Source organism: Strix aluco, chromosome 8 (genome assembly GCF_031877795.1).
Source record: "Strix aluco isolate bStrAlu1 chromosome 8, bStrAlu1.hap1, whole genome shotgun sequence".
Classification (NCBI taxonomy): domain Eukaryota; kingdom Metazoa; phylum Chordata; class Aves; order Strigiformes; family Strigidae; genus Strix; species Strix aluco.
The window spans coordinates 2,624,376-2,637,418 of NC_133938.1; the positions used below are offsets into that span (position 1 = coordinate 2,624,376).

The window sequence follows — 13,043 nt, forward strand, 5'->3', positions numbered from 1 at the left end:
TGTGACACTGTGTGGCGGCACGGGGTGGCCAGTGGGATGCGCAGGGAAAGCTGGAATCGCTCTGCTTACAGTCATCAGAGGAGAGCTACAACCTGCTTTCTGATGTAGGTGATGGTTTGCACGGTGCAGCAGAAATCACAATGCAACTTATATCTGGCAGAGGTAATGCTGCTTTTCAGACTAGTTCTTGACCTGGGAGTTGAGCTTTTTTTTTTTTTTTTTGACAGTAGTAGGGCTTCACACTGTGAGAAAGACCAGCTGGAGTCCCCTTGAGTCGTTCTTTGTGGAGGAACGCCGAGTGAGTGCTAGCTGTTAGTTGGTATTGCCATGTTCTGCCCTTATGCAGATACTGGGAGAAAGGAGGGGGAGAGAAAAGCTGAAGCTAAGCTCTGTTTCTTCCTCTTGCTGAGTTCCTCTCTGCTGGGTAGCAGGTTTCCCAGAATTTAGGATCTGCCTGAAGGACAGAGGTGTCACCTAAAAGTTCTTCATTGTTGATGATGCGTGTTTTTCTTTCTTGGTTTTGGTAGTTGTGGCTGCAGCACAGCCGCATGCTGATCTGTGCAGTTAGGTTGAGCTAACTGCAAGAAAGGTGAGCTGCCGCTCGAGGAGTTTGCTGAGCTCAGATGAGGAGGAGGAAGAGGTTGGTGACATTTGGTAGCTGTACGTAAGGCTGTACCTCAGAATTTTTTGCCGATTTCTATTAACCTGAAGCACTGTTGGTGAGACCGGAGGTGATCTGTGCTCAGATCTGAAATCCCGTTGAAATTTCTCTTGCTGCTCCGTTCCTGTTCGGTTTTACTGTGTGGGATGGCCTTTACAGATGTTTTTGCACTGTGATTTACAGGACCACACAGCTACAATTAGCACCACCTCCGCTACCGGAGCACCTGCTGCTTTACAGAGATTTTTGCACTTCAAATCTCAGTGTTTTACTTTGTTGCATCGAAACTATATATATAGTGTCTAACAGAAGGGGCTTTAGTTGAAACACTATCTTTAACCCTGAGACTGTTTTTGTAGCATCTGGCCATGCCTTCTCCAACCAGAATTACATGCAGTGTTCCAGTTGGGGCTACCAGCATTACAGCAGGGTGTTTTTGAGTTAATAAAAGAGGAGCAGAAAACACAGAGAGGGGTAAGAGACTCTGAAGATCAAATTGCTCTTGCTGTTGGTAGCAACTCCCAAGTTTGCTATGAAATTGTATGGTTTTGCAACTATATTATAGAAAGAATGTTTGTTGGTTAGGGGATGTCTTTGTTGGTGGTTTGCTCTGAACAGAAAGGCAAAAATAACTGGTAAAGTTTTGTTTGCTTTTGTTTATGATTTGTTTTAAATGGTGGGCCCTTAAGAGTGAACTTTAACAATATCTTCTCACCACATTAAAAAAAAAAAAGAAAAAGAAAAAGGCAAACCATCAAAAAACACTTACCAAAGTGCAAAGCCACCACAGGAAGCACGCGACTACCAGAAATCTTTGTGAACAAAGCAATCTGGGGGATTTAAGTGTCATGCCGTATGCAGAGTAGATGTTGACCACATCGATAGAACTCTTTAAGGCCTTTATAAGTGATGTAAGTGTTTATGGCAACGAGTTAGTGACACTTATTTTTCAAACCAGGTAGAATGCAAAGAGGTGCCGGTATTTCAGTTCATTCTTCCGAGGGCTGCTGTGGTCAACTTAAGTTTGCTCTTCACCATCAGTAATTCCTGATCCTTGGGAGGTGCTGGGGTGCCAGTGCTGCTTCTGGGCTGCTCAGCCCCATTGCAGAATGATGTTGGGCAAGTTGCTCCTCTGGGGTAAAGAAACTTCGCTGTAGCAAAATCTCTTCTCTCGCCTGTTCCTGCTCTTGAGGCCAGGTGACCTCCATACACATGGTGGCTGACGGTGGCGAATGGTGTAAGGGATGAGGAGGGAGCAGGGGGCTTGCTTGCGGTCCCTCTTTGCTGCCACCATCGTAATGTCCAGCCTGTGCAGTTAGTGCTGCCCAGCTTCAGGGAGGAGGAAATGGGGTGGAGAGAACTGGGACGAGAGTCTCCATCTTGCGATACGATTTGAAAATGAAAAAGGTTAAGAACATCTGTAGCTGCTCTCAAGGAAGTGGCTATGGGCTGAACACGAGGGAAATGACCGTGTGTGGTTACTGTGCTGGAGCTTTGCTAGAGTGGTCTGTGAACAGCCAGTGAGTCTCGGAGGAGGGGAGCTGTGCAGTAGCTCCGTGATCACCACAACGTCCCAGCCCCTTTGCACGTTTTACATACTCTTCGAACTGGAAGGCTGTGGCGTTTGTGAAGTCTGCCTACTGAGGCTGTTGGTATTTGGAGGAACTATTGCTTCTAATCCTACCTCTCGTGTTAGAGGCTGCCAAGTGGGACGTGGGAGACCCAGGCTAGTTACCAATGATGGTGCTGATTTCCTGGGTAAGTGGGCAAGTCATTTAACTTCTCCTTCTCCTCTACTCATTTGCAGAAGAGACGTGCTGATAATGTTTCTTGTGCTGTCTCACCAGTCTTGACTTTGCTAGACATCAGCTGTTCGCTTGTTTTGGTTTGTTTCTTACTAAAGATCTAAGATGTGATCGGAAATCCGGGTGCTCTCATCATAAATCTAAGCTTGCTTTTTCCTTAAAAGCAAGTAAAACGTAGGATTCCCTTGTTGAGGAGCACAAGTGGATCGTGGAGGTGGTCATTGTACCTGAAGGGATGTATCACCTCGGTGTTATGCTGAAGGTGATGTAGTGGTTTTGCAACCGGGGGGTACAAACAGTCCCCTCCCAGGTACACCCTCAGTCTTAAGTAATTACCCAGCAGAACAGTGCTGAGTGTGGAACAGTGTGGTGCCAGCGTGGCACGTCTAGGACCTGGGGTGGTTCTCCTCGTGCACAGGCTACTGAGCAAATGAAATGAGTTAGGTGAATAAGGTGGGGATGGGATGGACTGTGGCTTATAAAAGTTGTGAGAAGAACTTGGAGGAGAGCCTCTAGATGCATAGTGAGTCCCCCATTCATCGGGTTTCTTCAAATATTTCAGCATGGTGACATCTCTGAGACTTTAAGACTCAAGAGAGCAGGACGAAGTGACTTCACTTGCTGCAGTGTTCTGCAGTTCCAGACCTTCATCTGGAAGATGTGGATGATGAAAGTGCTTTATCTCCCTCCTGGTCGCTTTTCCTGCTTAGGAAAACTGCTGGGAGTTCCTAAATATTCAAGGAGCAAAGGGGCCTTGAATTACGAGGTGGTTTTGTGGAGGAGGAACGTAGGTGTTGAAGCTTTGTAGAAGTCCCGTCACATTGTTGGACAGCGAATCCCTCTTGTGCTCCTAAATCCCAGCACCATCCTGGCAAGATGGCTGCTCTTGCCACGTACATGCACGGCACGGTGAGTTGTGTGATGACATTATCCTGCTGTGGCAGAGAACATCACGTGTGTTGTAGTGATTTTTCTTCCATTCTACATTTGTTTCCACCCCTGCTTTTCTGACAGATCTGTGCAACAATTACAGAATGTTTTCCTCTCTTGGAAAAGGTAAAGCCCTTCCCTGGGCTTCAGCACTTCCTTGTAGACCGAAGTGCTGTGCTTTGGCTTGGGTTTACAACCAAAGACTCTTGACTTGAAAGAGTTACCATGCAGTGGTGGAGCTGATGTACGTGACCCAGTGTTCACTCTCTGTCTGCCCCAGTTGTGAGACACGTTGTTTTAGCTGTCGCTGAAGTTTTAGTTTTTAACTGAGGCATGAAGAGCACATGCGTAGGCTTGCCACGTCCAGTTCTAGTGACCTGAGAAGGATCACTTGCCAGGTGAGCCCAGAAGGAACAAACTTTGCACACCCTTAACGCTTTCTCTTCCAAGAAAACATAGATTTGGAGGTCTTTGCCACACTGACTGATTTTTCTGAAAGTTTTTCCACACGTCTGAACTGAACTTCAGGAAACCCCTTAAATCAGTGCAGTGCCACCAGGAAGAGGCCGCTTTTCCTGAAGATCTGCTTCATTGCTGGGAAGATGACGTGGCTTTTTGCCAGCAAGCTTCCATCACATCTGAAAGGTGCAAACTGCTAGCTGCGTGCTAGCACAGGCACAGAGAGGGGACGTAGGTTAGCGGTGTGGAGGAGAACATAAAGGAAGGAAAAGGATCATTAATGCTGTGTCCCAGGCAGAAATAAAAACAGATAGTTCATGTAAATCTCTTTAAGCCTGGAATCCCCTTTCAGTCCTGTTAGCATCAGTCTTAGTAATAAAGTGCTTTTTAGATGGTTGGCTTGTGGGGGGAAAAAAAAGTGAATTAACTTTCCTCTAGTTTGTGTGTAATAGGTTTTGGAGTATTGTCTACATGGTAATTATATAAAAATCATATTGTTTGGTAGGTTTCCATGATGTCTTGAAGCTTGATACATGAATGTATCAATTTCCTTGGAGGCAAATACAACTTTATCTGAAAAGGGGTTAGTGTTAACTGTGTAATGATATAGTAACAGCTTGTAAGCTTCTCAAGAATTGTGTAATTTAAAGATGTTATTACACCAGAAACAGTGAATGAGAAGCGATTAAGTACACATTTATAGTTTAGAAGCAAGCTGTAAAAATTGTTGATTACTATTCCTCTCATAGAAGCCCAATCCATATCCAAAGGAACATCAGGCTGGAAAGATCAAGTAATACAGAGGAAAATGTGACTCCGTGTTTGTGTGTGTGCTCACGCATCTGCAACAGCCGTTGCAGACGGGACAATAGAGGTGGTAAATTAACACACAGCTTTCTGAGCAAGCCGAAAAACTTCTTCCCACGTAGGTGACACGTCATGAAATTCAGAGAAGCAGCTGAAATTGCATTGGAAAAGCACAGGAAACGATCACGGTTATAGTCTTCTCATAGTGCGACAGTGAATTGAGTGGGTTTGTGTTGGGTCTGCTCCGAGGCAGTCAGTAAGTGAACACGACAGGAGTCTGCTTCCTCTGCTTTTCGGAGTTAGATTGCTAAAAATGGAAATATATAACATCTGTTAATATAAGCGTGCGAATAATGAAGGCTGGCTGACATACCCGATCATATGCACCCTGTTTTTCAGTTCTGAAGAACTTTGCTGCGTGTTTCGTATTTTTGCTGAAAATTTCCATTTTATGCGCTCTCAGCTTGATTTTTTTTTTTTTTTTTTTTAAAACAAAGTTTTACAACATAGATCACTCATATCATAGAATGAATACTATAGAAAAACCCAAGGGGAATTAGTATTTCTGGTTTTGGGCCAGAGGTAAACAGCATGTGGTGAGATCACTCTGAGTAACAGCATAAAAGAAAATAAATACTGAATTGCACATTCAGTGAAAGAGTTCTGTGGAAAAAAAATAGCATGTGATCACATACATAATGATGAAATATTGCATATACATAGAAATGACCCAAATATCATTAAAAAGGCAACCTCATTCTGCCCTGTAGCATCTGGGTTCTTGAATTTCCAGAAATAATACTTTAAAAGCTTTTTTTCTTCAGAATGACTGGAAAGAAACAGCCCCAGAAAAGAGCACTGATCATAGTTATTATAGTTAATCTTAAATTATTTGTTCTTAGCAAATGGGAGTGTTGAGAGCTGAGTTAGTGTAGGGAGCAGATCCCCAGGTCAGAAGACGACATGGGCACCGCAAGCAGCAGGGAAGGAGGCCCTGAATCTGTTGCTGTCCTCAGACTTACTTGGACAAGAGTTTGAGACTTGAAGGAGCTCTGTATACAGTCATGTTCTACTTTAAGGAAAATTTTTTCCCTTTCTCTTTCCAGTGAGCTTTATTAATCAAGGCTGGTCCCACCTTTGTCTACTGCAGTGGTGGCTGTGCCTTCCCAGGGCTGCTGTAGGAGGGCGGTTGGTCAACGGTGCGATGGCCCCTCCAGAGATTTAGGATTTTAATGTGCTGTTTCATCACTGTTTGCTATCGCATCATTGCTGTCATTTTATCTTGTTAAAATTGATGAAGTTGAGTGCCTTGTTTTATTTTAAATGAGTCTCTAATAGGTTATGCTGGATTAGATGCATGGCCTGTGCTGTACAGGCTGTGACAAGTTTCTTTACTAGTGTGTTGAAAAAATAATAATAATTGAGAACTTTTGGGCTGACATAAACTATGAATATGACAAAAATGGCATGCCCCACATGCTTAAGGAAAGCCTGTCTAATACTTTCTTAGCATAAGCAATCATAAACATCCCCTGGCTCTGTCCCTGTCATGAAACCAGAAACTAAATTGACTGAGAGGGGGGAAAAAAAGAGGAAGAGCTTGCAAATGGTGCTTCAAACCAAGTTCTGGTTTGGTCAGATTTGATCTGGGATTTTCCTCTCCTCACATTTTAGGGACTTTTGCCCTTAAAACAAACGTGCATCTTTGCATTTTGCTTCCATGATCTTTGTCTATAGTGGAAATGTGGATAGCACGGGGACGGTGGTGTAGCAGGGCTGGTGTGTGGGGGTAAGTAGTACTGGCCGGCGTCTTGTTTTTATGTCAGAACCCCCCAAAACGAGCAGGAAGCAAAACTTGCATTTTAAATCCGAGAGCAGGTCTCAGTGCGCACGTTTGCCTCAGGTTAAGCGTTGATGTGCGCTGGGGGTGTTTCTTAAAGCCTGTGCAGGTTTTGTGTTTTCCTTTTGCCCATTAAAATGTGTTATGAATGGAAACCAAAGGGTGCTGGGTCTGTGGGGTCCAGCCAGGACAGGCAGCGCGTGCAGGCAGCAGCTTTCTGGCAGTGGAGGGCATTTCTCCTGGCAGGCACGGCTGCTCTGCTTGGATCTCCTCCGCGTCGCAGGGAATTGCAGCAGCTCTGCTGGGAGAAATTTAAGTGTGCCCCACTGGGAGGGAGAAAACTGAGTTAGGGTAAAAAACCCACAAACCCCTTGTCTCCATGAGAGGCTAAGCTGTGTGGCATCTACAGCCTTGTTTGAGCTCAGGTGAGATGTTTTCTTAAAAATGCCCAGTAGAGTTTGGAGACAGCATCTGTTGGTGGCTGACATCTTGAAGTATCTCCCAGCTGACAGCTTTATCCTCTCTTTCCTTACTCAAGGGAGGCTCTTTTTGTGTTTTGGGGTATTTTTGTCGATGTGGGTGGGGGGACCCTTGGCAGGGCCAGGTGCAGACATCCCAGCTTCACAGGAGGCTTTGGAGCCAGGCTTTCCCAGGCTCCTCCTTCCACAACTGTGGATTAACTTCTTTCTGGTTCAAGGAAGATTTGCAAATAATTTTTGAAGTATTTAATTTATGCCTTCGCCTTTTCTGTCCTTGATTTTTGAGGCTTACAAAAGTTTAAAGGGGTTATTTAACAAATAGTGTTGTACATTTGGGTTTTTTCCTTAGAAATGCCGTGACTATTGGGCTTGAAAACTCTTCTTTTGCCACAGCCAAGATCTCTTCAATAAGTCATAGACAGGAACTTGAGTTTTTACCAAATATTATTCTCTTCCAGATAGTTCATTGAGTCTTAATAGTTTAATAGCCATACCAGAAACAAACTGATTTTAAACAACTCACCTTTAGAATTCTCTCTCCCTATTTTTGAACTTTTCATCTTTCTGATACCAGAATTTTGTGAGGGCTTCATCTGTGTATGAGAAAAAAATACTTTCTCTGGGCCCAGATCTGTTTGTTGACCTCATTTGAAGAAATTAGGTGTGAGTTTTGGCAACTGTGGCTGCCTGGTTTTGTTTTTGTGCACCCAAAATCACTAATTTCGTGATTGTAACTTGAGCACAAAGGATGAATCGTTGTCCCCCTCTGCTGGTGGTGCACCGGGCTGGGGATTGGCTCACTCTGCCAGCTAGCTGAGTTACTCTGCGGCTGAAATACAGACTTTTAAGAAGGTGGCAAGTATGTGTATACACTGGTCAGGATTTTAAATGACCAGAAAAACCCTTTGCTCTGGGGAGCACACAAAAGGCCTATAATGCAGGTGGAGTTAACAAGGAGTATCTCGAGAAGAGCTGTCCTACCTTTCCCTATCTATTTTGCAGCATGCAACACAAAAGGCTCTTTCACCATGAGAAACAGAAATCAGGTGAAGAGAAAATGTGCTTTGAAAAAAGCAAATGCTGTCCTGTCAGTCAGACTCCCAGCAGAGCCTGAGCGCATCCCCGTCGTGCTACGTTGTGTGCCCCGGAGTAGTGCTGCTCGGAGAGGGCGGGTTAAGTGCTGAGTAGTGCTGCGAGAATGAGCGGGGGAAAGTGGAGCTTGTCGTGCAGGAAGGGACCAGTGGAGCATGGTGCAAGCCAAGCAAAATGCAGTCTGAGAACGGATACAGCTGGTATCTGCAAGTTGATCAGGGAAACCTTCACGAGGGAGGGAGGTAATCTGCAGAAGATACACGAAACACAATGGTCCGCTGAGGCTCTGAAACCTTTTAAGTGGGAAAGGGTAAAAATCCCCATCAGATTTCTGAGATGAAGCATGAGAGGTGTGTAATGTGATGCCTGAGATTGCCAGAGACTGAGCATAACGGGCGTGGGGAGCTCTGAGTCACGCACACGGGACCGGGGTGAGCCTGGCATGGGGGACAGTCGCTTGGCTGCTGGCCGGTGCCTGTGGGCAGCAGGGTCTGGAGGAGCAACAGGCTACCCTGACCTGTGTGTACATGGTGTCACTGTGCAGGCCTGGTGAGAGGTGCTACTGCTAGGACAGAGCAGGAATTGGTCTTGTTCAAAGGAGACTTTTTGGAAGATTAAGATATATTTTTAAAAAGGTGAATTCCTGACACCGAGCATGGGAATATCTGTGAAACTCATAAGTATATAGTAAGTTAGAGACTGGGTGTTGGTTTGTTTGGTTCATCCTCAGAAGCATATTGTAAATGAAGCAGCACTTAAGGTTCTTCTGTATTCTGAGAATTGCTGCCATGATTAGAAACAACAGTACGAGCTATTAAGCAAAACCAAAGAATGCTATGTTGAAAAGCAACAATTTTGATTTATGTATCTGCAAGGAGGCAATGGTCTTATATTTCCCTTCACATTTTAAAACATCTGGACAATCTTTTTAATATTATGCCCACACAGACATTAAAATATATTGAGGTTCAGTTATAAGATGTGTCATTTAAAAGGGAGTGTTTTCAATTAGATTAAAGCTAATATCTTTAACGTTTTGCATTTAAATTTTCTGGTGCTGTGCAGAAATAATTACTGGCTTGTCTGCGTGTTCCAGTAATCATGCTCTCAATTACTTCTTCCCCATATTATTGCTGAGGGAATGTGTCTGGAAACTGAAATTTCGCATTAAAGTGGCACGGATGGAAGGAACATGCAATTTCATTGTAAATGCATGCTGTGCTGTTAAATGTTATTCTTTCTATGATAGTATCACATTTGCTGGGTGCTTTCCAACTGCCAGGGAAGCTTGTGCAGCAGTGTCAGACTTTCTCCAGACTAAACCTAACGCTTATAAAGCAATATTCGTTGGCCTGCTGTATCAGATTAAGGCCTAATGCTGTTGCAGCAAAAACGATACACATTTAGTTCAAGTGTAATTTGGCAGGGATAGAGGAGAAGAGAAAAAGGGAGGGATGGAGAATACAAATGGAGGAATCTTTCAGCCTCAGATGAGTGATGGGCAATGTTTACCATTTAGTTTAGACACATTTTGTCACATTTAGTTTACTGCCGCACTTAGTGACTACCCCAGGAGACTCAAGTGGGATGGTTTTCCCTTGAGAGCGTGGAGCCGTGGCTGGCAGGCAGTGATGTGGGACCACTGCCAGAGCACGGGAGTCCCTCTGGAGATGCAGAGCAGAGTCCTACATCCTTCTTCAAGGAGTCCAGACTCCTTCCCCATCTGACTTATTCCCATGCCAGTGGGAGAGGAGCAGCCTGTCCACCTTTGTACATGAATGTGCAGACATGCCTTCCAAGCACACCAGCTCTTTTGCTGATGCTTCATGCTCTACCATCAGGGCTGGACTAACTTGCCAAGTTAGATGCCAAGACTTCTTGCCAACACCCATTCTTCCCCTCTCTTCTTCTTAAGTAGTAATCCCTGTAGCGTCTTGTTGATTTTACATCCCTGGCATCAGACAATACTTTAAATAGAGGCGCTGTCACACCTGCCATTAAAAAAAGATGGTATTGATACTTCCCAGGTTTGCTTCAGGTGATAAGGAATAACTTCTGACTGTGGGTGGGAGTAGTTTTGCAAACCAGCCCCAGAATGCTGAGGTAGTTTGTGGTGTTAGATAAGGCTTTAAAAAAAAAAAAAAAGTAGCAGTCTCTTGGAAGGTGCCCCTGCTGCTCGAAGGCACTGAAGTCATGGGCTGTGCTCCTTGTGAACGAGGTTCTGCTGAGAGAAATATGACCCTTGCAATGATACTCCCTTGGGTAGTTTCCTTATTCTCTGCTGCCCATGCAGGGCTCTGTACTTTTCATAGAGAAAAGGAGAATAAAACAAAGTAAAAAAGACTGGTAATCTGGAAGCAGAGGAAACAATAGAGACTAGGGAAGAATTGGAATTAGCAATATGTAGTTAAAAATCTAAAGAATAAAGTGACTTCAAAAGCCATGAAGGAGATAAAGAATGCTCCTTAGGTGTCACAGCTAAGGGTTGCAATGAGTATGACACCAAAATGATGGTTGATTCTCTGAAAATATGAAAAAAAACCCACAAACCCCAAGGAATAACCAAGGCTTTTCCCCTCTTTTGCGTCTCAGTCAGTGCACCCAAAAGAAATCAGTAGACTTACACAGACTCCTGGATGCTTGCTATGACTTTGAGGCTAGATCTAGATCTCAGTTATATTAATAGAAAGATTCCCTTGGATTGCAAGTGGCATTTTATCAGTCTGACCATATATTTTGTGCTCAAACTGTACAAAGACATTCCTGACAATTTTTATTTTTTTTTTTTTTCCAGCCAGAGTCAAGTTGCTCTTGGAGAGCATCAAGATAATCCATTTCAGTTGCATAGAGGATCAGTCAGTCACATAAATGCAGGTGCGTTGGCACTTGAGGTTTGGTTTTGTTTGTTTGTTTTTTGGTGGGAGGATTAATTTCATAAACTACAGAATTGGTGGTTTGGGCTGTTGTTATTAATTGAGCTAAAGCTTAGTAAAACACAGAACACAGACCCCATAATAGCCAGAGTGTGTGTTCATCTATTTCCTTTCTGCTCTTTCTATTTAAACACTGGGTATAAAATGCAACATGCATTTTTGAGTCAGAGCTGTCTCGTATGCATTCTTGGCAGTCTAAAAGCTATTGCATTAAACCTACTTAGTGCTACCCTTTCCTTCTGGAGAGAGAGAGAAGTAACAATAAAAAATAACTCTCCAATAAAGCTCGTTTCCCCATGATGCATTAAGTATCAGGAGTTTAAAAAACAAAGGGTGAGAGCAGAGAAACCGATCAGAAATATTTAGCTGTTAAGGAGATTGTAAAAAAAGAAGCTCTTTTTTTTTTAAAAAAAAAAGGTAATATAAATTGTACCGTTTATATTACCCAGCTTCAAGTATTGTTTTTCAGCCAGTTAGGTGCTTAAGGATGTGAAAGTTATTCCTGCTTTACAGTAAGAAGAGAGACCTTCTAGAATAGTTGAGGAACCACCAGAACAGAAGGGAACAGAGTTACCAGAAACAGAATAATCACTGACATTTCTTTTATCTCTTTTCCCTTCATTTGTGAAAAGTACTGATTTTGAATAATGAGGTTCCCCATGTGAAGACTTGGAGAAATGCTGTGCCTAGCCCATCATAGTATGCAGTAGCCTCATTAAGCAATGTATTTGTTTTTTAATTAAGCAAATATTCAAATGCTACTTCACATTTTCTTTAACTGTTTTTTTCCTCCGCTTTCAGTATCTAAACGTAAAAGAAGATTGCAAAGCCATGGCTTTCTGTGCAAAAATGAGGAGCACAAAGAAGAGCGAAGTAAACCTGGAAGCTCAGCATCAGGGTTTAGAAATACTTTTCTACCTGCAAGATAAAAATCCCATTTGTTACACCAGTGGCGAGTTTACCTCAGAGGACCTGTGTATTGAAGCTGCCCAGAGGTGTTGTGAGTATATGGATTTTATATAAGTTCTCAGTGGCAAGGCCTGACAGTATCGAAAGTGATGCCTCCTTCTCTGCAAGTGAGTCAGTGTTTGTAGAAGAAATACGCGTTACGTAGTCTAGGATGGAAGATTTTGCCAAAGGTCTGTTTGGGCAGTTCTTAAACTGCCTGGAGTGGAAGAAATGGTGGGAGAGTCTGTCTTGAGATTCGTATGAAGTGATGATCTCCCACCCTGGTTTCTGGCAGATACAGATTTTTAAATTTGAGTGGGATGATTAGTTTTTTTTTAAGAGGAGACACCATATACAAATAAGTTAACACAAAGCTGGTTTTACCTCATATACTAGTTGGTAAGCCTCTCTGGATCTGTCTTGTGTTGTAAAACATTTTGGAGAGGGCTAATTAAAAACAAAAACCCAACAAAACCTGTCTGCTACTTTTCTGGCTTTAGTTTTCTGTTACCTGACACCTCTTTGCAGAGGGTGATTCACCAGTTCAGATTACCTGAACTGCACGCAATTGCGGTAATGCATAAACGTATAATGAAGATTTCTTGCTTTGTCACTGTGGTCCTTGACTCATCACAGTATTTGAACGTATATGTAATGCTACCGGAATTAGTGGATTTAATCTATGTTTGAGCCTCATGAGCCAGTGTACTTTTATATTTACAGTGCTATAGTTCTTCCTGCCCTGAGCCCTATTTTGTGTTCCCCAGGCTTCGTGGAACACTGAATATTATTTAGCAGATACAGGAGTGATGAATCTGGCTGTATAAACAGGCAAACTGGGCATAAGATTTTCTGCAGCTTTAAAATGTTTTCTTTTCCCATGTCATATTGATTCTTGTAACATTGAGTGCCCTTCGGTTCCTTTGTCTAATTGCCTCTCTTCCATTGGAAAGGCAGGAATGATGGGAATCTGAAGGACATATCAAATAAGTGCGCATGTTATTTTTGAATAGTTTTAATGAAAATGAGGAGTACATAAACCCCACCTGTTTATGTCAGCATGTAAGAGCTGTGAACTGCTGCTGTTTG

The 13,043-nt window shown here is 43.2% G+C and overlaps 1 protein-coding gene across 3 annotated transcripts in view; it reads left to right on the forward strand.

The window, feature by feature from the left end:
* Nucleotides 1-13,043, forward strand: part of JAK1 (Janus kinase 1) — a 63,296-nt gene that overhangs the window by 20,752 nt on the left and 29,501 nt on the right. For 2 of the 3 annotated variants that reach the window (XM_074831810.1, XM_074831813.1), the window contains exons 2-3: nt 10,868-10,947; nt 11,808-12,006. In XM_074831810.1, the coding sequence (XP_074687911.1) occupies nt 10,942-10,947; nt 11,808-12,006 (205 nt within the window). In that variant the 5' untranslated portion in view covers nt 10,868-10,941. The remainder of the gene's footprint in view (nt 1-10,867; nt 10,948-11,807; nt 12,007-13,043) is intronic. The other variant, XM_074831811.1, reaches the window with a different exon arrangement.